We start from the raw sequence: 27,267 nt of genomic DNA, 5'->3' as shown, positions 1-27,267 counted from the left end.
AATTGTCAAAATCCGGAGAGCAAGTCAAGTGTGGAAAAATTATTTGACCCTGATGCATCTAATGAGTCATCAATATGTGGGAGTGGATATGCATCCGCCAATGTCATCTTATTTAGGTGGTGAAAATCGAGACAGAATTGTAGGCTGCCATCCGGTTTTTTAACAAGCACAACAGGAGCCCCCCAAGGGCTAGTGGATGAAGAGATGATCTCAGCCGCTAGCATGTCGTCCACCTCTTGTTGTACATGTGCTTTCTCAACCAGGCTGATACGGTATGAATTTAACCGAATAGGGGGTGAATTTCCCATGTCAATGTGATGTGATGTCAAATATGTCAGACTTATGTCATTCTGCCCACTGCTGAATTAATCGGATAATTGCAGGAGTAATGCTCTTAGTTGGTTCCATTGCATTTCTGACAGTTCCATATTCTCATCACAAAGTTTTTCTAACCAATTTTCCTCAGCTGGTGGAACATCATTAGCGACTCCAGCTACCACTGTTACCATGGGGTCCTCTGCTTCAAGAGACACAGGCATTGCATGGGCTATCACAGTCCCCGCTTGAACAGAAATCAGGCGCTCCCCGATATTTAGAATCTGTAGGAACGGTTTTTGGTTCACTTTCAAAACTTTCTGTGCCCTTGTGAATATTAATCTGCGGGTCGTCACGTTTGATGGAGGGATCACAATCAGGGAGTCAGCCCGCGTTGTGACTAATCGTTTTCGGTACCGTGACGGTATCAACATTTGCGTGCCTGTAGGTAAAGTCATGGACTCGCGGATCAGTGCTTGCACCACCGCCCCTGCATCAGCACATTTTTCCGCTGCTCACAGAACCTGAAAGTTCCCGATGGCATTTTTATCCCCCCCCCCCCCCCCCCCCTTGTCAGTGAGTATCCGGAGAGGCAATTTGTTTAAGAAATCAGTTCCCAGCAGGCATGGAGCTGCCAACGTTCTGGAGACCAATATGGGTGCCGACATGGCGAGTTCCCCAATTTCGACCTGCGTCTCGAATTTCCCTATGATCCCCATGTTACCCCCATTTGCAGCTAGATACGTACTGGTGACCAGTGCCAAGCAGCAGCTACTGGGCGGAAACAGTTCAAATATTAGATTTGAGGTAATAGTGGCCGACACCCTCGTATTGATCAAGATAGGTACCTCTATATGTCCGACCAATTGAGCCCACTACCACGGAAGCTACCTGCAGCTGCCGCTACGACCCCTCCGAGCCAGCTTCCTCCGCTAGTTGCTTGACTCGGGCCACCAGTGGAAAAGCGAGTCTCGGCCTTCCCCTGAGGATGTTGTGACCCCATTATCACCGACGCTCCCTGATATAGATGGTACATGCAAAATGGCGATAGAGACAGTGAGTCCCTTGTATATATAAGTCTTTTTCCAAATTAATATTAATAATAATTCTGCCAAATATTTTTCTTCATATAATCAATCGCGGGGTCACTTGGAGCCCAAACAAAATGGAACCACCCCAGCTGCCTTTCAGAACAAAGAGCCGGAGATGAACCATAAAAGATAATAACCCCCCCCCCCCCCCCCCCGGTACAAAGGAGAGAGGAGGAAGTTGCTAATGAGATTTAAGGTCGCATCAACACTCAAAAAGGCCCCCCCACACAATACAGGCAGTAGGCGCCACGAGACATATATAATTACTTTTCTCTCGTTTCCCTTAATACAACGGTTAAAAGTTCAAAAATTAGCGACAAGGATTAAGTTGATATCTTAGTACGCCAACACACTCACCCAGATTAAGAACCAGGCTACCATCTACATTAGCGACCTTGATTTATTAAATACCTTATTTTACTCCCAGTCACCTCACAGATTGTCTCTTGTCATATCTTACTATCTACATGACCCCCTCTTCTTGGTTCTTTCGGTAAAGTCACGTAGAAGGGAAGTAATAAAATAATAAAAATAAAACATAATAAAATAATTCTCACGACGTTTCAGCCACAACGCAAGCAGCCGTCCTCAGGTGAAAACCAGGCCCGTCGAGGCGACAGAGTCTGAATGAAGCAGCACACGAGCTTGGAGCATATATATAAGCTGGGTGCATTGACAAAGGAATTTGCATATCACGAGGAATTTAGCATATTCATGGGAAATGCAGGAATGTGATTAGTACTGCATATGCATGTGCATTATGCAGGATTAACAGCATCAAAGGGAGCTACAGTTGCTGCTGCTGCAGTTGCTGCTGCTGCTGCAGTTGCTGCTGCTGCTGCAGTTGCTGCTGCTGCAGTTGCTGCTGCTGCAGTTGCTGCTGCTGCAGTTGCTGCTGCTGCTGCAGTTGCTGCTACTGCTGCTGTAGTTGCTGTTGCTGCTGCAGTTACTGCTGCTGCTGCAGTTGCTGCCTTATCCATTTTTAATATAACACTATGTATTATTCTACCCACCTTAATGTGTATCACACTGCTATATATTTACTATACAATTACGACACCATACATTACTCTGCACACTGCACCATGCCAGTGAGTGGAACGCGGTCTGAAAGTCACCGCGTTCCACTCACTGGCATGGTGCAGTGTGCAGAGTAATGTATGGTGTCGTAATTGTATAGTAAATATATAGCAGTGTGATACACATTAAGGTGGGTAGAATAATACATAGTGTTATATTAAAAATGGATAAGGCAGCAACTGCAGCAGCAGCAGTAACTGCAGCAGCAACAGCAACTACAGCAGCAGTAGCAGCAACTGCAGCAGCAGCAGCAACTGCAGCAGCAGCAACTGCAGCAGCAGCAGCAACTGCAGCAGCAGCAGCAACTGCAGCAGCAGCAGCAACTGTAGCTCCCTTTGATGCTGTTAATCCTGCATAATGCACATGCATATGCAGTACTAATCACATTCCTGCATTTCCCATGAATATGCTAAATTCCTCGTGATATGCAAATTCCTTTGTCAATGCACCCAGCTTATATATATGCTCCAAGCTCGTGTGCTGCTTCATTCAGACTCTGTCGCCTCGACGGGCCTGGTTTTCACCTGAGGACGGCTGCTTGCGTTGTGGCTGAAACGTCGTGAGAATTATTTTATTATGTTTTATTTTTATTATTTTATTACTTCCCTTCTACGTGACTTTACCGAAAGAACCAAGAAGATGAATCCCTGCAGTCACGAAAGCTTTAAATCGAAAAATATCTACATGACCTTACCAAAACCACGGAATACGAATGCCAGCAGTCAAGAAAGCTTAAGTGAAAACTCAGTTACATCTAACCTTAAAACATCCAAATATAACTCGAGTAAAACAGCACAATCCCTGAATACAGATGGACCACAAAGGTTAATAAACCCTAGGAATACGTGGTAATAACCATGATAACTCCCAAACCAAATACAAATTATGAAGTATTAGACCAAGGGTAGACCAAGAGAATGAAAGGCGAATTAAGTCAATCATACATAACCAAGATAAAATGTATTCCATAAGAGAAATCCTCCCAGCCACCTTTGTCTCCCAGCAACATGTGGTGGCAATAAAACTTCCAAAGGAAATACGAATGTGACACCCTACCCTCCCACGACGGAAAGAGCCAGCCATAAAATCACAACAACACACGCACACCGGACGAGGAGCGCCGATACAAACGTTTTTTTTTGGTTAATAATTTGTTTTTTAATGTTTCTTCTAACAACGGTAAAAGTTCAAAACGGGCGACCAAAGATTAAGTGAACATTATCGATCCTCACACTCACTCCAATTAAGAGCCAGGCTACAATTTACATCAGTGGATTATTATTTATCATTCATTATTTTAATACTAATGTCATGTATTTTTAGCTTTATCTACGCGACCTAACCAAAACTTCAAAGAAGAGTTCTGGCAGTCAGGGATGTTCTCAAGCCAAAACTAATTCTCTAACCTCGGAATATCAGATACTAATAATAACTCGAGAACAAACAGCACAAACCCAGGATACAGGCGGTGGAACGAAGGTTTGTAAACCCTATGAAAATACATGGTAATAACAATGCTAATTCACAAATCTTGAATAAACACAAACCAAATAATAATTATGAAGTATTAGACCAAGGGTCATCCAGAAGAATAAAGGCAAAATAAGTCAATCATACCTAACCAAGATACTCTTAGGTTTGATGGCAAACTACCATTCTTAGATATTCTGTTTGAGAGGAGACCTGACGGATCCTTGGGACATTCTGTCTACAGGAAAGCCACCCACACAGATTCCTACTTGAAACCTGATTCCCACCACCACCCATCTCAAAATAATTATCTCATCAAAACGCTATACCACAGAGCTCATGGCATTTCTGACCAACACCACCTAGCCAGTGAATTAAGACATGTACATCGGGCCTCAAGATGAACGGATACTCTGACCGCACCATCCGTCAAGCTGTTTCTCCCACCAAACAGAAACAGCCACTTGAAACTCCGATCAAAACTATCACGTTGCCATACATAACAGGCGTGACCAAAAAGATCCCCAAAATTCTAAACAAACATAAGATCCAAGTCCGATTCAGTACAGTACATAAAATCCGTGATCTAATTCCATCTGTGAAAGATGTCATTCCTGACTTACAATACCCTGGAGTCTACAAACTGAGTTGCAGCTGTGGTGATTGTTACATTGGAGAAACGAAACGTCATATCTCTGATCGTGTACGCGAGCACAAGTCAGATCTGAAACACGGCAAAATTGAGTCTTCCGCCGTTGCGGATCATTGCTACAACGCTGTGGGCTCTCATGAGATTGTCTTTTCTGAGACCAAGGTACTCTGCAAACCTCCTGGCTACCATCAAAGGTTTGTACACGACGCCATCCAGATATACAAACACAGACATAATTTCAACCGTGATGATGGGTACAAACTGAGTAATCATTGGAAATATGTTATTAACCATGCAAAAAAGATTTAACTACACATATTTGGACCATCTTATTTGACAGGCACTCTTCTTTAGTTACCATACAGTTTACTGATAGACAGCCAGTTTTGTTTTATCATGTTTAGCTTCTTTTTTCACACATTGGTTTCCTGCTTTAAGTTTTCCCACCCAGCAACATAGCAAGGGGCTGTTTCTTCCTGACCTGCTTTTCTGCTTCTACCATCTACATAACAAAGGCTCAGTCCCATTAGCAGTAGCCGCACCTTAACAACTCTGGCACCTCCCAGCTCAACCAGTCTACATAACAAAGGCTCATTCCTAGCAGCAGCCTCAGCCGCACCAACCTTACCATAATAAAAAATCTCCGATCCTGGGGCCTACCCTGGCTCCTCCCCCCTCAACCAGTATATATACAAGGTCGGGTCTCTTGGAATTTCTCTTTACTTGATACAGCAATCGTGCTGTGACGGTTCCACCTGAAGACGGAAGCTTGTGTTGCCTCCGAAACGTCGTGATTTTTTATTTTACTTTTATTAATTTAATTTTCTTTTTTACCTACGTGACTTTACCGAAAAAACCCAAGAGTATGGATCCTTGCAGTCACGGAAGCTTCAAACCTAACCAAGATGTAATGTATTCCATAGGAAAAGAGCCTCCCAACCGCCTTTGTCTTCCCGGGCACGTGATAGCAAGATGTGCACACACAGGCAAAGAATGTCACAACCACCGCGATGGAAGAAGGGGAGCGGGGAAAGAAAGGGAACCCCCCCCCCCCCTTTCCAGCTTAATTATTGCAGGGGCTGAAAGTACGCACGTGGAGGCAATCTGGGAAAGCCGCTTCCATTGATGAACTTATATTACCTCCATAAAATCAGAACACACACACACGGACACACGTGCAGCTGTTCCACAGGCGGGGAGCGAACACAAAGAAGGGTTCCGGTCCTTTGTAAGAAGGCGTGCCAAGAGGAGAGATTTTTTCAGATATAATCAGAGACTCGGCCCATACATTTCAGAAGCGTGCCAGCAGAAGAAGAATCCAGCAGAAGCTTGCCAGCAGAAGAAGAATACAGAGGAAGAAGACTCCAGCAACCAGGATGGCGAGGCTCGCTGAGTAGCGATGTGTTACCCAGCACGAATTCGGCACTGAGTCATCAGTCTATCGCTCGAAAGCCACTCTGCCCTGAGTACCCGCTCCACCGAGCTGCTGCTGTGCGAGTGGAGCTGACGAGTATTCCAGCCATCGTCCTCGAGAAAGGGCGGAAAGCATCAAACATCGACCAAGCCAGCATCACAGAGAACGCAGAGCCGCGCCGCCAGGGCCACCGAGCACAGCTGTCAGCTTGCCAGCGGACGAGCGACACGAGCGACCGAGCATCTTCAAGGACAAGCATCGTGCCGACGCAACTCATCCCGCAACGGAGAGAGCCGGCAGCTAACAAACAGACATGCCACGTGCGAGAGGGAGCTCCGAAGCCGTTCGTATGATACGCCCGCATTCACACGCCAACACTCACTGTCGGCGTCTGCGCGACGCAAAGAATTGACCCAGGGAATCAAAATCACACATACATACCCGGACTAACACAAGAAATTACCAAAGACAATCCAACACACCCACACAAATGGAACCAACCCTAGCCAATCATAAGAAGACTAATTATAAGAGTGCATGAACCATCAGCTGGCGTGAAGACATTGGTGCTCATTGGGTGATAAGAAGTTATATAATTTTTTAAATAAATTTTTTTATTTTTAATCGCATAAAATTACCAATAGATTCATCGATGCAAACTCAACGCTCACAGGGAGAATATTGTGTTAAACCTTTCTTTTGAACACCGAATCTTGCCCACGAATTAATTGAAGCTTAGCCACCGCCGCACACCATTGTCTCAAGACATTTCGTTAATTAAATAATCTTGCCGATCAATCTATTGACGTATACTTTTGCTTTCGGGATGTAATAATTTGCTTTTTATTGCCTTCCGTATGAATATCGTCACATGCATGTTTTAAGGACTTTCCCTATCGCCGTATATGCTCGCGTTACTCGGAGGAATTAATCAATTGTTCCGTTGCCCAGTGAAACAACGCAATCATTGATGGTTAAATGTACTGCTCAATGAGGGAAATTTCCCCGATACTGTAATGTGAGGTTACACCTGGTTGATAAATGGGTTACACCTGGATTATTAATTGGTTACACCTGGATAATAATGATTGATTCTGTCGGCCTCGGCCCACAACCAATGGGGAATCGAGCCAGGGGCGTGGCCCTGATGTAATGCAAAGGTTACACCTGGAGGAGGATGATTGGCTCTGCTGGCTTCAGCCTGCAACCAATGGGGAGTCGAGTTAGGGGCGTGGCCCTGGGGCCGTAGAGTGGGCTTTGGAAGGTTCCAGGGATGTGGCTGAGGACTGGCTGCGGGTAATCACGTGAGCCAGGGATTAAAAGGGGCGGAGACGGACAGCACGTGGTCAGAGCTTGGAGGAACGAAGGTGGAAGCCATGCTGGTGCCGTGGTCCGGAGCCTGCCACGTGGCGGGCCGCGGCAGTCTCTCTCTCCTTCTCCCCCTCACCCTCTCACGCTGTCTTCCAACAGCTTGAAGGAGTCCTAGCGTAGAGGAACAGATATAGTGTGAGCTGTAAAAGAAACTTAAAGAATACTGAATTCCAGACGTTGTCTCAACGGCCTTATTACAATACTGTGGATAATTCCAAGCATGACAGTTCGCATATTAGAGTTATGTTCTTGTTTAGATTTAAAATTGTTTAACACAGAAGAGGCTGAGTGCTTCCTTCCTGAGTTCATGCTTAATAATCTTATAAGAACTGTATCCTGCGTTGAGATTTTAATTGGAGACCTGACATAAACACACTAAAATATAATCAGTAAATGTTTAAGCATGAATAATTGCATTATCCCGATTTGATAACACGACCCTAGACAACGAAGCTAAGACTAATGATCACTGCCCACATTAGCATAATCGCATACATTTGCATATATCAAGACGGTCATCTCCCTAATTAGCATTACTTATGTAAATACATAAATTAGCATAATTTCCAATACTTTCACATTTTTTCAATCTTCATTTAATTGTATTAGTTAACATTTTTCAAAACCTGACATACAACACCCTAGATGCATGATGTGGACTATCTAGCCGGGTGTCTGGAGTGTCACGACTCACCTGTTTTTGCAGCACCACGGACGCTGATGGAGAGGCAGATGCCGCCAATGCTGGTAGTAGAGGGTCGCAGGTAGTGGTGGGTGTAATACTCCGCAGAGTCGCTGTCCCCTCTCTCGGCTCCCATCTCCGCAGACGCTGTGGGATCATCCTGCTGATTCCCGTCCACTGTTGCCACCACCTCTTACGCGGGACCCCCACCACTTTCAACTGCCGCCGCAATAAACAGACCACACCAGCAGTGCCCCTCACCATGCAGCCCAGGCAGGAGGCACAGGCCGTGGTCCCCTCCACTCGGGCCACCACTCAAGTCTGCTGATTAATTTTCTCGTGCCCACATACACCAGGCCACCCACAAGGAGGTCTGGGTCTCCTCTTCCACATTGGGCAGCATCACGGCCATCTCTTGTGCCAGGACCAGCATCTTTTCCATTCCTATGGAGTCCAGCGCTGCTTCATCCAGCCGAGGATAAGCCGCCTGGCGGAGCGCCATCAGAACACTGCAGTAGGTGAGGGGGGACTCGGTTTCTTCTGGCTTGGGCTATTTAAACTTCCTTCACGTTGGATGGCAGATCAAAAACTTCAGTCATCTCGCAGCAGGCTGCTTGCAGCATAACCCTTTGCTCTGCTCGTATGGGCTTAAAGATGGCGAGGGCTTCGTCATTTAGGGTTGTGGGTAGTGATTTCAACACCTCCTCATCGTCCGTCCCATCTAGAGCTTCGTAGGTGGCCTCAAACCACCTGGTGAAAGCTCCCCAGTTGCCTCCCACTGCCACAAACTTCTTGACCGGCCCCAGTCGGCGAGGCCTGTCGGGTGCTCAAGCGTGCTGCCAGGGCTGACTTCGGGGATGGTGCCCCGGCCACTGCTCCAGGCGTCCCTGGCTCCCTGGCCTCTACAATAGTCTGTTGGGTGGCTCAGGCTGCATTTTTTCCAGCCATCACCTCTGCCACTCCCGGTCTCTCCTCACTTCCGGCGAGCTGCAGCGCTAGCTGGAGACCGCATCCATGAGGCAGTCGATCCGCACCTCCAACTGCTCCTATCCTTGGATCCTGAGCAGTCCTCTGTTAAGTAGATGCTCTGGGTACTGCAGCTGCTCCAGCTCAGTCGTCACCAGCGCTGCCACAGCCTCTCTTGTGTCCACGAGGTTGATCGCTGAGTCCTCGTCGCCCAGGACGTTCTGGATAAAGACCTCTTCATCGTCGAATGTTGTCGGTGGGGTTTTCCGTTGGCTTGGGCGCGACATACTTGAGGAACTTCACTTATGACACCAGATGTAGTGATACTGACACGTGTTGTGACTTATTAAGAAGCTTTATTCACACACAGCACTAACGATGCCCAGGCTTGGTTCTTGAGGCTTGCGCTCCATCTTCTCTCCTTGTGCGGTCTCCTTTAATACCTTCCAAGCCCCCGCTCTGGAAGCTTCTATCATCCCACTCCCTTTGGCCAATCCTGACCCTTAACCACCAACAATTCTCAACCGTCCTTCTAATGTACATATTTACTTCCTGCCTGTATTATTTGGTTATTTTGGTAAAGTCATGTAGGTAAACAAAATAATAGATCACGACGTTTTGATCGCAACACAAGCGACCGTCCTTAGGTGAAGGAGAAAACCGGCTGCGAGACACAGCACTATATAGACCTGGGAGGGGGGGCCGCATCGGCAAGAGGGTGGGGCCTGATAACTGTGAGAGAGATGTGCTCTGAGAAGGTCCTGCACAGCGCCGGGAGGGGGGCCGTCGCACCGGGCATGAGGGTGGGGGTCGGAGACCTGCATAAACGTGCGGAAGAGAGAGAGATGTGCCCTGAGAGAGTACTGCACAGACCTGGGAGGGGGGAGGAGCTGTGGGGCCGCCGCACCGGGCAAGAGAGTGGGGGCCAGAGACCCGCATAAACGCGTGGAAGAGAGAGAGGTGGACCGACCGCAACACAGCGTCATTCAGACGCTGTCTTTCCGACAGACCGTGTCTTTCAGACAGACCTGTTCTTCACCTGAGGACGGCTGCTTGCGTTGTGGCCGAAACATCGTGAGAATTGTATTTTATTGTTTTATTTTTATTCTTTTATTATTTCCCTTTTACGTGACTTTAACGAAAGAACCAAGAAGATAGGTCCTGAATTTTGTTGTTGTATGTGGTTTGTCCATGATGACAGTGGCATTGCCCTTGTCGGCTGAGATGATGTCAATATCATCTCTCTTTTTCAATTGAGCGAGCTCAAAACGCTTGTCCTTGCTGATGTTACTAATGAGTTTCTTAGCGTTTTTGAGGATAGCAGCGATTTTAGATCTGGGAGATTATATCGTCCACTGGGATGTGTTTAGGGGTGACTGCGAAATTCAACCCTTTAGCGAGGACAGATTTTAAACTGTCGTAAATTGAGCTGTTACTCTGATTGATAACAATCTTGTCAACATCTAGCTTTTAATGTGTGGATCTGGCTTTTTTTACAGGATTTTGAATTTGGCAATGAGGTTAACTTTGCATTTGGTTGACATTGTAGCGGCTGAAGAAACAGTCATGTTATCTACATGGTCCCAATCAGATGTGGATATTTTGTCTGTTAATGCTAAGTAAGATTGGAAGAGTCTAGTCTAAATGATCAACTTCAAATCGGAGTAGTCTTATTCCCGCTGATAATACGCTTATTGATGAGCGCCTAACAAACTAAAGTGTATGTGATATGGAGGCTGGATTCTTTGGATTTACCTTTGGAAATGTGTAGCTTTTGCAACCGCAGGTGCTTGTTTAATGTGGCTTAGTGCTTCACAATGCTTGTCCGTCTGGGCACTGTCAAATTCTTGACTTGTAGGAACTCTTGATGGGATTCTGAAATATAATTGGACAATAAAACATTCCAAAAACGTGAGGTAAATATGGCTCTTCTTCCCACATGATTCATCTTGTGTTATCTGTATTATATGTCATACACTGAACTGAGGTATGTTGCAAGATAATTGTTTGTTCCAACACTTCACTCTGCAGACTGAGAAAAAAACCTGGCAAATCTTGTATTAAATATTCTGCACAAGAAACCCTGCAGTTTCCTGTTATAGTATTGTAATGAGAGCCTATGTCCGGCTCACGTGGTGATCAGCTCTGCCGGTCCTGCTCTACAGCCAATGGGGGGAGAGCCTGGGAGCATGGCCCTGGCGTGATCGAGGGATGTCAGCTAGGATGATTGGTTCTGCTGCTCTTGGCCTCAGCCAATGGGAAGACAAGTCAGGGGCATGGTCCCGGGAGTTGATGGGGAATCTGGAACATTCGGCGCAGGCTATTGAGGATTGGCTGGAGCGTACCACGTGACCCAGGCATTAAATAAGGGAAGAGCCGAGGGACACTGGGTCAGACGAGGAACGAAGAGAGAGAGGGGCCACGCGCGAGCGGGGTTCCGAGTGCCACGTGGCGGTGCGTCTCTTGCGATCTGTTGCCCACTTCCCGTTGCCTGCCAGCAACGGGGAGTGTTTGTGAACTGAGATAAGTAAATAAAAGAGCCGTCTCCAAGAGTATTATTACAATATCATCCAAAGTTTCCTGAGTCAACCACTGTTAGGATTGTTTTACAGCCCATTTATGGAGCGTGCAAAATGTGTCAACCATTAACATTCAATTAAGTATTGATTTCATGTTTTTAAATGTCAAAAATGTTGCTTATTACAATTTTGGAAACATTGCAGCTGGTTACGACAGTCCGTTTTGCGATAAGGCCACCATGGATAATTTGCAATACACTTAATGAGTTTATAACGTAGGCTTTCGCGACCAGTATTATTCATAGTAAAGGTTTTTGGGTTAGACACGGGTTAGAAATGGTAAAAAGACAGCATTGTAGGAAGGAATTTTATTGGTTCCACTTGCATACTTAGGTTTGAGCCAGGCACAGGGTCTCTTTCCCTTCATAATTGCTTCTGGCTAGGGTATGGCTGGGCCAGGCTGGAGTTGTGGTGGCTGCTGCTATAACCCAACCTACATTCCACTGCAGACTCATGCTGGCTTCTGGTGAAGGGAGCCACATTCAGGGTTTTCCAGGCAAGAGTATATGGTGGGAGAAGTCATTATGCAATGGTGATTTAAATCTTAAATACGTGTGGCAGTAGATGTTATTTAAATTACTCCATTCGTTTTAAATGTGATCATTGTTTGCACGAGTAAAGACATGATGTACATGAAGGGAATATACTTCATTAGCAGGTGACAGCCCATACACTGCAGTGTTTTCTGAGAACTCGCATGTGGTGAGCTATTATGACTAGATTTTAGATTGCCACAACTTTAATTTCCTTCATGAACCATGCTTACCTGGAAGTGGCTTTTTCTCCAATGACATTTAAATAACTTGGCTGAGTATAATTGGAAATGTGTGGCTTGATAGCTGTGTCGGTAGCTGGTGATTTAGCTTCAGATATTCTAATGATGTCCTTGTACCTGTGAATATTAAACAGTCATAACATTTAAATAAACGTTTCATGCTCCATACACAACATTTTCAGTCATTAGGCCTTTCTTGAATAATCATATTCATGAACTTGTCCACAATGTAATGTTGCTGTTACAATGCCATGTTGCTCAAAATGCCACATGTGCCAGCCCTAACCATGGTGGGAAAGGGAGCAGCCGTTGAGGTACAAACCTATATATTAATGATTCTCAAACCATTGCACAATGTTTTAGTGAACCTACTGGACATCTATGAAAAGAGCTACCTAGCCAAACCAATTTTCTCTAGTCTAAAGATTATGATTCTGCTTTTATAACTGTGCCATTTACAAAATATAGTGTGAGCCAAATCATAAATATTATACAAATGCTACATTTAAATTGTCATTGCAATATCGTTGCACATCATCTTATATATACGGGACTAATCTATCAACACTCCAAAATCGTCAGGCTCACAAAATAGAAACCTGGCTGGCTGGTAGTGCATTATCTACAAATGTATACATTAAAATTGCCACATTTAAATCAACAGATAATTTCACTCGAACAATACCCATGTCCTTCAATTCCAAAAGACTTTACCATACAATGGTTCCAAGAGTAAAGAACCAAACAGGGACACACTCATTCAGACAAAAATGGTAAAATGTGGAGCAATCAAACGGACGCAATAATGTGGCACCAATCTCAATTCATTTAACTCTTTAATTAAACACAGGCGCAACATTGGTAGCTGTCACGGCTAGAGTACAATTCGACATTAAATTGTCGGTTGGTCTGTTTAACAATATATGTTTACGTGTGTATTATTCCGTGTGAAATTCATCATATACATGCAAACTAAGCTATAGAATTAAGTTTTTTTAATTCATCAAGTCGTGTTTTCTATGCATTTACAGTTTACATATTTACACATATGTTACATAGCAACGGACTTTTCAGTACATGATAATCACATGTAAAAAAATTACCGTGTTCTATGTAAAAACGCATTTAGACTGGTATGTCGTGCCGAGTGCAACTCTATGATTTCAGAATCCTGTGTTCCTTTCTTTCCTTGGACACAGTGGTACATTGTATCAGAGCAATACCATGGCCACTCCAAGAGGTTGCAGATATAGTTAACGCCTAATTTGATTCACTCTTGGCAATAGTTTCAGCCCGAAGCGGAGGTGCTGTATTTTAAGCACTTAAAACTTGTACACATTGCAATTTCTTTTTGTGCTTTTTAAACTCAAACTATAACAATTCAGATTTTGTTAGATTTGGAGTCTTCGTTGAAATTTGGAAGCAATTAAGCCCAATCTAGTTTATCATTGCTACACGATGCATTCATAAGCAATACAGGCGTATGTCGCTTGAGCATTATTTCTACGAGAATTGACTGGAACGAGACATTTGAATTTAGATCCATTTATTTACAAAATTAATAAATGTTTGCTTATCGAGCAGAGACGGATTTAGGACCGATCGCTAAATATGCATCCCATGGGGGTGCTTGCACCCCCTGTTTCGTGGTGTGGGAGAGGGGGGGGGGGTGCTTCCTGGTGGCACTAATGGGTAGATTATGTAATCGTTAGCACGCTGCGCTACGAACCCGGCTACCTGAGTTCGATTCCGGATTGGGGCCAAAACCAATGATGAACTGCGATGGGGCCTGCCCTCGGTAGACTACTTCAAATTAGTACCAGGTACACAGTGTATAAACATTGCCATGAGGGAGACAAAGGCGGCGGGGCATGGTGTTGACTACCTCCCAGCCCCCTCGTGTACCGTACCGGCCTTCATAGGTGCTAGCTAATTTTGTTTGCCACAACAGTCTAAGGCTATACGGGATATCTTCAACTATGGTTCTTCATGTATGGTATGTATTACATTTTGACGTTAAAATATTTATTGTTTAAAATTATAATTTGCCTTTCAAAGGTAAAAAAAAGTTGTTCATGAGTCGAAAATTTGGCCTGAAAAGTAGCTCCGCTTTTAACATGGTATTTAATGAGAAAACGATGGTTTAACAAGTGTTCGCTTAAAGAGAAAATGTCGCGAAAACTATATCTGGCTCGTTAAGAGAGATGAATGAAATTCCAAAGGCGATGGATCACGATCGTTTCAACCATCCCCATCTAGCTTGGAATTGTAATCACATGGTTTATATAACATCAGTTTTTGTAATTAATGTCGTTATTTCAATCTAATACGCGCAAATAGGCTTGAACTGTGCAACCCTAGAGTTATGATTTCAATCATGTTCGCTATTAATAGCAATGCTTATTCATGAAGAGTACATTACGAATTTAATTGTGTAATGTGATGTTCTTTGGATTTACCTTTGCAAAGGTGTAGTTTTTGCAACTGCAGGTTCTGGCTTAAAATGGCTTTTTGTTTCACACGGCTTGTCCATCTGGGCATCGTCAAATTCTTGACTTGTAGGAACTCTAGATGGGAATCTGAAATATAATTGGAAAATGAATCATTACCAAACGTCATGTAGACATGGCTCCTCTTCCCACATGTTTCATCTTATAGCATAAACTGTCCTATATGTCATGCTGAACTAAGGTATGTGCCACGAAATTTTGTATCATTCCAACACTTTGCAGACTTCTTGATAATGACCTGCCAAATCTTATATTAAACTAGTGGTAAGTACCCGGCGTTGCCCGGGCAAAAAAGGCAGACACATGCATGCACTTACACACACAGACATCGACTTTAGACACGAACATGTAGTTACACAAACACATCGACTCACACACACTTAGAGTTACACACACGTATGGACTCACACACACACATACATAGACTGAACAACAACAACCGCCATTCACCACTAAGTGGCGGTGACATCACCACAACGCTTGTGCCAGGCTATGTGCACCCTGAGGTCACGTGAAGCGTCGAACGGACGCTGGCAGGAGGTCACAGGGCAGACCCAGATGGCACGGATCGACTGACTGAGACGATTGGCTGATGCACCACCTGTGCCCGCTACTATGGCAACTTGCTGTGCTTTAGCCACCGAGCGCTCCGCACATTGTGTGAGCATCGCTCCTCCGCCCTCCGTTGTTATTGGAGGGCGACTGTCTTTAACTGCCCAGTAGCGTCCATCAGGAGCCTTCTCCACAGATGCCGATCTTGACACGGCTGGTACCAGTCATCGGCAAGTCCACTCAGCTCCACGTCCTCCATCTCCTCTCTAGCCCATGCCATACCCGTTTAGCACCCTCGATCCGGCCGAACAAAAGCTGTTTAGGCATGCGGTGGCTGGGCATGCGGGCTACATGACTCGGGCAACGCAACCTTGCCTGTCGGAGGAGCTCACCGATGGGACTTTGTCCACATCTTTCAAGGATTTGTGAGCTCCTCACACAATGCAACCTGGTTAAACCCAGGATGGATCGTAGGCAGGCCATCATAAATGTTTTTGCCCAGCGAAGATGTTCCATTAGGGGGGTTCAAGTTTCGCAAGCGCAGAGAAGGGAAGGAATGACCGTGGCTGAGAAGACCTGAAGCTTTGTGCGGAGCGATAGACCAGGTAGCTTCCACACAGCATTACACAACCAATTAAAAGACAATGTGACTCGACTGATTCGGAGTGAGAAATCTGCTGTTAAACCAGAGCCGGTCATTAGCACACTGCCAAGGTATGGGAAACTCTGCACTATCTCCACAACTGGCCCATCACCAATTGGGTTGTGAGGGTGGAGTGTCCAAAGGTACAAAATACCCAGGCAGGTGCTTAGTTATGGTGGGGCTTATGGTAAGGCCCCACTAATTGGTGGAAAGCTCCAGGTTCAGCAGCGGCACCTCGAAGTCCTCCTCCGAGTGAGCAGCAATTAGCAGATGATCGGCATACATAACGTGGTTGAGCAATAGGGAGCCATCCCTTGACCGCACCCGGGCACCGATCAGCCTCCAATTGTATCAGTATCAGATGGTAATTCCTCAGAACTACGTGGAAAAATATATGTTAAATAATGTGGGAGCCAGTCCATCCCTGTTGCACCCGAAGGTGTAAAGGGAATGGCTCTGACTCACGGCCACGTAGTTTGATGCAGGACCGCTCACCATCATGAAGGTCCTTAAGGATCGTGAGCAGAGGGTCAGGGACTCCGAAAGCAAGACGAACAACCCAGAGGCCAGGCCTACTGATGGTATCATAGGCACTGACCAGGTCAATAAAGCACACACATGGACTAACACGTACACATGGACCAACAGACGCGCAAAGAAATGGACTTGCACTAACTAACATGGAGCCACGCACACAGTGACTAACACACACGCACATCGACTTACACAACACACATATGGACTCGCACACATAGACATCCACTTGAGATACACACACATAGAGTTACACACACATATCGACTTACACACGTATACAGTGAGGGGAAAAAAGTATTTTATCCCCTGCTGATTTTTTTACGTATTCCCCCTGAAAAAGAAATGATCAGTCTATAATTTTAATGGTAGGTTTATTTGAACAGTGAGAGACAGAATAACAACAACACAATCCAGAAAAACGCATGTCAAAAATGTTATAAATTGATTTGCAATTTAATGAGGAAAATAATTATTTGACCCCCTCTCAATCAGAAAGATTTCTGGCTCCCAGGTGTCTTCTATACAGGTAACGAGCTGAAATTAGGAGCACACTCTAAAAGGGAGTGCTCCTAATCTCAGCTTGTTACCTGTATAAAAGACACATGTTCACAGAAACAATCAATCAATCAGATTCCAAACTCTCCACCATGGCCAAGACCAAAGAGCTCTCCAAGGATGTCAGGGACAAAATTGTAGACCGACACAAAGCTGGAATGGGCTACAAGACCATCGCCAAGCAGCTTGGTGAGAAGGTGACAACAGTTGGTGCGAGTATTCGCAAATGAAAGAAACACAAAACAACTGTCAATCTCGATTTAAAGCTTTCGTGACTGCAGGGATTCATCCTCTTGGTTCTATCGGTAAAGTCACGTAGAAGGGAAGTAATAAAATAATGAAAATAAAACATAATAAAATAATTCTCACGACGTTTCGGCCACAACGCAAGTAGCCGTCCTCAGGTGAAACCAGGTCTGTCGAGGCGACAGCGTCTGAATGAAACAGCACACGTGCTTGGAGCATATATATAAGCTGGGTTGGAAGGGGGGGGGGCGAAATTGAGCGCCTTTACAAAAGAATTTGCATATCAAGAGGAATCCAGCATACCCATGGGAAATGCAGGTATGTGATTAGTACTACTTGTGTAATTGTATTATGCAGGATTAGCAGCATCCAAGGGAGGGGATATGGGAAATGCAGATATGTGATTAGTGCTACTTTGCCCGTGCATGATGCAGGATTAGCAGCATCACAGGCAGGGGATAGGGGTAGCATTAATAAAGGGAAGAAGTGTTAATAGTATATAGCTGCAGTAAATAAAACCACCAAGCAAACAACTAAAGTATAAACTACATAGTATCATCATTATACTAGATATACTCTACAATAAGCTGAGTTACTAACAGTAAGTAATACATTATAATTCTACGTCATAAAATATAATATGCTTCCATATAAACTTTATTCTTTTACATCACACGATTCTACACCATACTATATATTGCCATAGACAAACCCAAACATTAAATTATATACGGTATTGCTATAAACCACCCTATACCGTATCCATTGTAATATTACACTATGTATTATTCTACCCACCCTAATGTATATCACACTGCTGTATATTCACTATACAATTACGATACTATATATTACTTTGTACATTGTATTAAGCATATACATTTTTAAACTATTTGTTATTATACACTGTACCGTTGACCGTCGTGTGAAAGAAACTGAGAGGACGCAACAAAATGTCAATGCAGCGGAGCAAATAATCCATTCCCTGCGGAGAATACAATGCCAGTGAGTGGAACGTGGTCTGAAAGTCACAGTAAACTTGAACACAATCAGTTAAGATCCGAAATGGTTTATTACGTCCTTCCATTGATTGCTAAGCCAGAATCCATCTTCTTGGTTGAAATTGTCTCTGTGTTTGTATATGTGAATAGCCTCATGAACGAATCTCTCATGGTAGCCAGATGGTTTGCAGAGAACCTCTGTCTTGGAGAAGTCAATATCATGCGAGCCCCACTGAATTGTAACAGTGATCTGCCACAGCTGAGGTGTTTGTCCTACCGTGTTTCAAGTCTGCTTTATGTTCACGGATGCGGTCCGAGACATGTCGTTTGGTTTCTCCAATGTAACTGCTACCACAGAGGAAACTTAGTTTGTAGACGCCAGGGTACTGTATGTCTGGAACCACATCTTTAACAGACGGGACCAGATCACTGATTTTATGTACTGTGTTGAATCGGACCTGGATCTTGTGTTTTATCAGGATTTTGGAGATCTTTTTTGTGACCCCAGCAATGTAGGGTAAGGTGATGGTCTTGAAAGGCTCCTCAACGGGATCCTTCTTGATGGTTGGAGTGATGGCTTTGCGGATTGTGTAGTCGGAGTAACCATTAGCCTTAAGAGCTTGGCGTACGTGTTTGAGTTCACTGGCAATGTGTTCCTGGTCGGATATGCATTGGGCTCTATGGTATAGAGTCTTGATGAGGGAATTCTTCTGGGATGGATGGTGGTGGGAATCCGGTTTTAGGTAAGAATCCGTATGGGTGGCTTTCCTGTAGACAGAGTAGCTCATTGATCCATCAGGTCTCCTTTTAATTAGGACATCCAAAAAGGGTAGTTTGCCATCTTTTTCGACTTCCATGGTGAATCTGATGGCTGGGTGTATGGAATTGATGTGGTCGAGAAATTGGTCTAGAGCAGGACGGCCATGTGGCCAAATGACAAAAGTGTCATCTACATACCTCTTCCATAGGGTCGGGCGTAGAGTGGCAGTATGGATGGCGTCAGTCTCAAATTTCTCCATGAAAATCTTGGCTACAACCGGAGATAGGGGGGAGCCATTGGGATGCCCTCAGTTTGCTTGTAGAAAGTTCCATTCCAGGTGAAGTATGTATTGGTTAAGCAGTGTCTTACCAGGGGGGGGGGGGTACCCCAGCATTCAGTCCTTGATGAACCAAGTCTTCAATGATTGCGATGGTGTCAGGTACAGGAACTTTGGTGAATAAGGAAACCAAATCAAAACTGACAAGCAGGTCGTCTGGGGACAGGGAAATCCCCTTGATTGTCGATACCAGGTCGGTAGAGTTTAGTACTGCAGAGGTGGTTTTTCCAGTGAAAGGCCGTAGGATTTCAGACAAAAAACGAGCCAGTTTGTATGTGGGGGAGTTGATAGTAGAGACAATGGGACGAAGAGGTGTATCTTCTTTATGTATCTTTGGTAAGCCGTATAATCTTGGTGGCCTGGCTGCAGAAGGTTTCAACGAGAACTGTTTGGTCTGATCAATTAATGCGGTTGAAGCAGAAATTATGTTTTTGGTTTTAGTGACGAGGCTGTTGGTGGGGTCTCTTTTTATTTTTGTATAGCTGCCATCGTTGAGTAGTTCTTGAATTTTGTTGTTGTATTCTATTTTGTCCATGATGACAGTGGCATTGCCTTTGTCGGCTGAGAGGATAGCAATGTCATTGTTATCCTCTCATTGTGGCTTCAACACACCGGTGGGCTAAAGCAGTGAACTATTTGTCTTTGTCAACGTGACACTTTTTTACTGATTGGCCGTGTCGGGTGGTGGAGGGTTACGACACATTTATAAATAAACGCGATCTAAACCCAAAAACGTTGATTATGAATAACATTGGTCGCGAAAGCCTACGTGTTAAACTGATATAATTTAATGTTTGGGTTTGTCTATGGCAATATATAGTATGGTGTAGAATCGTGTGATGTAAGAGAATAAAGTTTAGATGGAAGCATATTATATTTTATGACGTAGAATTATAATGTATTACTTACTGTTAGTAACTCAGCTTATTGTAGAGTATATCTAGTATAATGATGATACTATGTAGTTTATACTTTAGTTGTTTGCTTAGTGGTTTTAGTTACTGCAGCTATATACTATTAACACTTCCCTTTATTAATGCTACCCCTATCCCCTCCCTGTGATGCTGCTAATCCTGCATCATGCACGGGCAAAGTAGCACTAATCACATATCTGCATTTCCCATATCCCCTCCCTTGGATGCTGCTAATCCTGCATAATGCACTTACACAAGTAGTACTCATCACATACCTGCATTTCCCATGGGTATGCTGGATTCCTCTTGATATGCAAATTCTTTTGTAAAGGCGCTCAATTTCGCCCCCCCCTTCCAACCCAGCTTATATATATGCTTCAAGCACGTGTGCTGTTTCATTCAGACGCTGTCGCCTCGACAGACCTGGTTTCACCTGAGTACGGCTACTTGCGTTGTGGCCGAAACGTCGTGAGAATTATTTTATTATGTTTCATTTTTATTATTTTATTACTTCCCTTCTACGTGACTTTACCGAAAGAACCAAGAGGATGAACTGTCAATCTCCCTCAGCCTGGGGCTCCATGCAAGATCTCACCGCGTGGAGTTGCAATGATCATGAGAACGGTGAGAAATCAGCCCAGAACTATATGGGAGGATCTTGTCAATAATCTCAAGGCAGCTGGGACCATAGTCACCAAGAAAACAGTTGGTAACACACTACGCCGTGAAGGACTGAAATCCTGCAGCGCCTGCAAGGTCCCCCTGCTCTAGAAAGCACGTTATACATGCCCGTCTGAAGTTTGCCAATGAACATCTGAATGATTCAGAGGACAACTGGGTGAACGTGTTGTGGTCAGATGAGACCACAATGGAGCTCTTTGGCATCAACTCAACTCGCCATGTTTGGAGGAGGAGGAATGCTGCCTATGACCCCAAGAACACCATCGACACCGTCAAACATGGAGGTGGAAACATTATGCTTTGGGGGTGTTTTTCTGCTAAGGGGACAGGACAACTTCACGGCTAATCCTGCATAATGCACGGGCATAAGTAGTACTAATCACATACCTGCATTTCCCATAAATATGCTAAATTCCTCTTGATATGCAAATTATTTTGTCAAGGCGCCCTTTCCCCCCCTTCCAACCCAGCTTGTATATATGCTCCAAGCACGTGTGCTGTTTCATTCAGACGTTGTCGCCTCGACAGACCTGGTTTTCACCGGACGGCTGCTTGCGTTGTGGCCGAAACGTCGTGAGAATTATTTTATTATGTTTTATTTTAATTATTTTATTACTTCCCTTCTACGTAACTTTACCGAAAGAACCAAGAATATGAATCCCTGCAGTCACGAAAGCTTTAAATCGAAATGTAGGCTACATACTCTTAGGGTTTTGTCGGTAAAGTCACGTAGGTAAAAAAATAAAATTAAAAATTACTCAAAGTAATAATAGAAATAAAATAAAATAATAAATCACGACGTTTCGGAGGCAACACAAGTCTCTGTCATCAGGTGGGACCGTCACAGCTAGATTTGCTGTATCAAGTGAGGCAAAGATTCCAAGAAACAAGTTCTTAAATCTTTACAAACACAGACATAAATTCCACCGTGATGATGGGTACAAACTGAGTAATCATTGGAAAGATGTTATTAACCATGCAAAAAAGATTTAACTACACATTTTTGGACCATCTTATTTGACAGGCACTTTTACTTTACCGAGTGTTAACATCCCCAGCGTTTAACAGTCTTCTCCTTTTTGTATTTGATTGTCAACCAACACTGGGTTAAACAACATGGGCATTTTTGTTCTCTTCGATAATGTGCACCAACAGGTCCAACAGTTCCACATTAGCTCTCTTTTAGCCCCGCCCCCCCTCCCAATACGTTCCATTCATTGGCTACCACATTGAGATAAGCCCCTCCTTCCCTCCTCCCCCCTTAACTTGTATTTAAGAACTTGTATCTTGGAATCTTTGCCTCACTTGATACAGCAAATCTAGCTGTGACGGTCCCACCTGATGATGGAGACTTGTGTTGCCCCCGAAACGTCGTGATTTATTATTTTATTTCTATTATAACTTTTAGCAATTTTTAATTTAATTTTTTACCTATGTGACTTTACCAAAAAAACCTAAGAGTATGAATCCTTGCAGTCACGAAAGCTTCAAATCTAGAAGCAGGCTACAGTCTAGATTATAGACTGCCAGTACCACCGACTTAATGACATAAGCATTGCTACAGTGATTATAAAAAGCTGGCAATACAGGCAGCAGCTGAAAAAGCAGGATACAGTCGACATGAAAGGCTGGCAGTACAGTGAGCTCGACCGAAAACGCATCACTTGGCAGGGTCCGCCCCTCCACCCAATTGGTGTGAGTTGGTATGGTTGGTGGCACGCAATAAATAAATAAATCGAAATCCCACTAAATCGCTAATTTTAAGGTGATGGACGTGAAAAATGAATAGCCTATTCCCGTGGGGCTTAGGGCATGCTGCCTGGCAATTTTTTTTCTTAGTCAACTCCACCGTTCGAGAGCCAAATCCCTTCGCAAGCGCACGCGTGGAGACTTTTTTGTTATATAAGAAGATGTTTTGTACAATAATTTCTGCAGTTTCCTGTTATAATAACATCGAAGGAGCACATACTGTAATGGAGCGTGAAAGGTTTGTTTGTTTTTCTCTGTTCGGATTTATTTTTTTAAGCCTATTTTTTTAGGCATAACGTTTGACATGTTATTATTAATTTAAATATGGATTTTGTTATTTTTATTGTAAAACGGGACTTATTTAAAAATAGAAAACTGGATGTAATGCACCACACAATATAAGGCCACCATTGGTCGATAAACGACAATTAATTTACGACCCATCTTCCAAAATGACTAAACACATCATGAGGCCTCCTTTGCCAGTAGCAAAACATAGTAATAGGTTTTTGACTCTTATTTCTGGCAACAAAACTGCCACCTATTTACAAGGGATCATGTTTGCATTCACCACAATACCTGCGGTCAAAATGCAAACAAAAAACAGCACTTTGATAATGTATGCATTGTCCTCATGATGTAAATGCTTACCCCAAGTCCTCAATTCTCTGATGGTGCGTTGTCTTTGAGTTGTGCGCCTTTTGGCGTTATCTGGTCGAACACCATATGAGACACGGCTCTAAAAAAAGCTGTCTCTGTTGTGAACCAATCAATTTCAAGGACAATGCATACATTATCAGAGTGTTGTTTTTTGTATTTTGATTGCAGGTATTGTGGTCAATGCAAACATGATCCTTTGTAGAAAGGTGTGAGTTTTGTTGCCAGAAAAAAGGGTAAAAACTATTATTACTTACTGTGTAAAATAATAGGTCAGCAGTTTGTTACTTATATAAAGGTAAAATAATCTTAAGCAAAGGAAGGAGGCAAAGTAAAACATTTGCGTAATGTGAGGATATATCCGGGTGGTTGATGGATCACACCTCCTTACGATGATTGGCTCTACCGGTCCTGGCCCATAGCCAATGGGGAGAAGTCTAGGGGCGTGGCCCTGACATAATGGGAAGGTGACATCTGTAAGTAGAGGATTGGATCTGCTGGCTTTAGCCACAGCCAATGGGGGGACGAGTCGGGGGCACGGTCCTGGGATCGTACGATGGAGTCTAGAAGATTCCATGGAGGTTAACCAGGATTGGTGGAAAGGTACCACGTGACCCGGGTATTAAAAGGGGTGGAGACGGACAACACGTGGTCAGATCTGGAACGAACGGAGGGTGAGGCCACGCTGGAGCGGGGTCCAGGCTGCCACGTGGCCGCGCGTGTCTCTCTCTCTCCCTCTCATGCTGTCTGTCAGCAGCGTGAAGGAGTAAGACAGAAGTGTTGTGAACGAAAGACAAATAAAGACCGGATTCCAGAAGTCGCTTCCACGACCTTTATTACACTACTATGGTCAGTAGTTACTACAGTCACTAAATACTACTACACAGTCAGTAGATACTACTGGCTCAGTAGATACTACGGTACAGTCAGTAGATACTACTACAGAGTCAATAGAATACTACTTCCTCTGTTGTATGTTAGGTGTGTAGGTATATATACCTACGAGGGGTAAAGATATTTTTTAGGGGGGGAGGTCCACAATTTTCTGAAACCTTTTACATCAACAATTTACCCCACACTTTCTACAACTTTTTGTACTTGTGCAAGCCTCTTATTTATTCGTTGGTGGAGAAATGTACAAACGGCCCACCGGGCTTTGACAATACCTTAGTATCTGTGTATATCTATGTGTAAGGTTTTTAAGAAATATATTTTTCACCCGGGCAACGCTGGGTACTTCCGCTAGTCTTACCTATAAACGTCACTTTTTGTCCGTCTGTGTGTCTGTCCGTCTGTCTGTCTGCGTACGCTCGCTTGCGGGGGATTTGGCTCTCGGACCGTGGGGTTCGCCGAGATAAAATTTTGCCGGTGGGAATAGGCATTTCCGATATTTCGTTCCTAAACTTTAAAGCGGTCCGATTATCGATTTAGTGCGATTTCTCTTTATTTATTTATTTACGTTTGCCGACCTGCGCGAGAAGAAGCACGCCGTTGTGCATGCGCGAGGGCGGTTTCCCCTGGCAACGGGCGGTTGCCCCTGGCAACGGTCAGCAACGCCGTCGCTGCGGGGTGGACGCCATTTTTAATTCCCGTAAAAAATATGCACGCAATAACACGCGACGCTGAGGTAAATTCATCTAAGTTTCACGTCCTCTTCACTCCCCCCCCCACCCCAATGTGTGCAATTACTATTATAGGGTCGGTAGATAATAAATTTATAGCGATTAGACAGTATTATTGTAGCGCCGGGGGGGGGGGGGGTGTAGCGGCCCAGCACACAGCCTCGGCCGGGTGGGCAATCTAGGTGAGGACGGAGGCTCTGCACGGTACTAGGCCTCGACACCCCACACTTGTCAGGCGAAGACTTTGTGCTATTAACTCGATATACCCAGCGTTGCCCGGAGGAAAAGTACATTAAAAATCTTCTGAAAACTTTAAAACATAGCATACCAATGAAAATACAACTGTATAATAAAAATTTTAAACCCGACCGCGCCAAGAATCGATTCTCTGAATCGCGCAAAGGAATCGAAGGTTGTAGAGTCATTTAGAATCGGCTTATTCCCGTTTAATATAAGTTGGTTATAGAGTCGATATAAACTGCTACGAATGGAAAATATCCGGCGTTGATCGGGGAAAAAATATAATGAAAAACTCCTGAAACTTTAAAACATAACATACCAATGAAAATTAAACTCTGTAATTAAAAATGTAAACCCCCAGCGCGCCAGGAATCGATTCTTTGAATCGCGCAAAGCAATCATCGAAGGTTGTAGATTACTTTAGAAACGCCCTATTCCGGTTTTGAAAACTGCATGCCGCCAAGTTTGCTTAACATTTCCAACAGACATACACATTCACACATTTAGCTTTTACATTTAACATACAAAACGTCAGCATGTACTGCTTTCATCATAGGCAAACATGTACACCCTCACCACTCTCCATGACCACTCACTATCACTCATCACTCACCCTCATCACTCACCCTCACCACTCACCCTCACCACTCACCCTCAATACTCGCCACCACTACTCACCCTCACCACTCTCTCTCACCACTCTCCCTCACCACTCTCCCTCACCACTCTCTCAACACTCACGCTCACCACTCATCCTCACCCTAACCACCACCACTCACCCTCGCCACCACCACTCACCCTCAACACTCACCCTCACCACCACCACTCACCCTCACCCCTCACCCCTCACGCTCACTGCTCACCACTCACCCTCACCACTCACCACTCCTCCCTTTCCCTCACCACTCACGCTCACTACTCACCCTCACCAATCATCCTCACCACTCACCCTCACCACTCACCCCTCTCCCTCACCACTCCCCCTCTCCCTCACCACTCACCCCTCACCACTCACCCTCACCAATTATCCTCACCCTCACCACCACCACTCACCCTCACCACTTACACTCAACACTCACCCTCACCACCACCACTCATCCTCACCACTCACCTACACCACCACCACTCACTCTCACCCCTCACCCTCACCACTCGCCTCTCACCACTAACCCTTACGACTCACACTTACCACTTGCCCTCACCACTCACCACTCACACTCACGCTCACCACTCACCACTCACGACTCACACTTACCACTCACCCTCACCACCACCAATCACCCTCACCACTCACCTACACCACCACCACTCACTCTCACCCCTCACCCTCACCACTCACCTCTCACCACTAACCCTCACGACTCAAACTTACCACTTGCCCTCACCACTCACGCTCACCACTCACCACTCACGACTCGCACTTACCACTCACCCTCACCGCTCACGCTCACCACTCACCACTCACCCGTCTCCCTCACCACTCCCCTTCTCGCTCACCACTCACCCTCACCACTCACCCCTCTCCCTCACCACTCACCCTCAGCAATCATCCTCACCACTCACTCTCACCACTCACCCCTCTCACCACTCACGCTCACCCCTCTCCCTCACCACTCACCCCTCTCCCTCACCACTCACGCTGACCACTCACCCTCACCACTCACCCTCACCAATTATCCTCACTACTCACCACTAACCCTCACCACTCACCCCTCTCCCTCACCACTCACCCTCACCACTCACCCTCACCACTCTTCCTCACTACTTTTCCTCACTCCTCACCACTCACGCTCACCACTCACCCTCACCACTCACCCTCACCACTCACCCTCACCACTCACCCTCACTAATCACCTTCACCACTCACC

The 27,267-nt window shown here is 44.8% G+C and overlaps 1 protein-coding gene across 3 annotated transcripts in view; it reads right to left on the bottom strand.

The window, feature by feature from the left end:
* LOC133360730 (interferon-induced very large GTPase 1-like) overlaps positions 1-27,267 on the bottom strand; it is a 112,606-nt gene that overhangs the window by 9,600 nt on the left and 75,739 nt on the right. For all 3 annotated transcript variants that reach the window (XM_061579527.1, XM_061579529.1, XM_061579530.1), the window contains 3 exons: positions 14,855-14,974; positions 12,387-12,512; positions 10,797-10,916 (listed from right to left, as the gene is read on the bottom strand). In XM_061579527.1, coding sequence (XP_061435511.1) covers positions 10,797-10,916; positions 12,387-12,512; positions 14,855-14,974 — 366 coding nt within the window. The remainder of the gene's footprint in view (positions 1-10,796; positions 10,917-12,386; positions 12,513-14,854; positions 14,975-27,267) is intronic.

Source organism: Lethenteron reissneri, chromosome 69 (genome assembly GCF_015708825.2).
Source record: "Lethenteron reissneri isolate LAM-NWPU_2019-01 chromosome 69, ASM1570882v1, whole genome shotgun sequence".
NCBI lineage: Eukaryota > Metazoa > Chordata > Hyperoartia > Petromyzontiformes > Petromyzontidae > Lethenteron > Lethenteron reissneri.
Note: the sequence above shows the minus strand (reverse complement) of the source record. Positions and strands in the feature narration are given on the sequence as shown.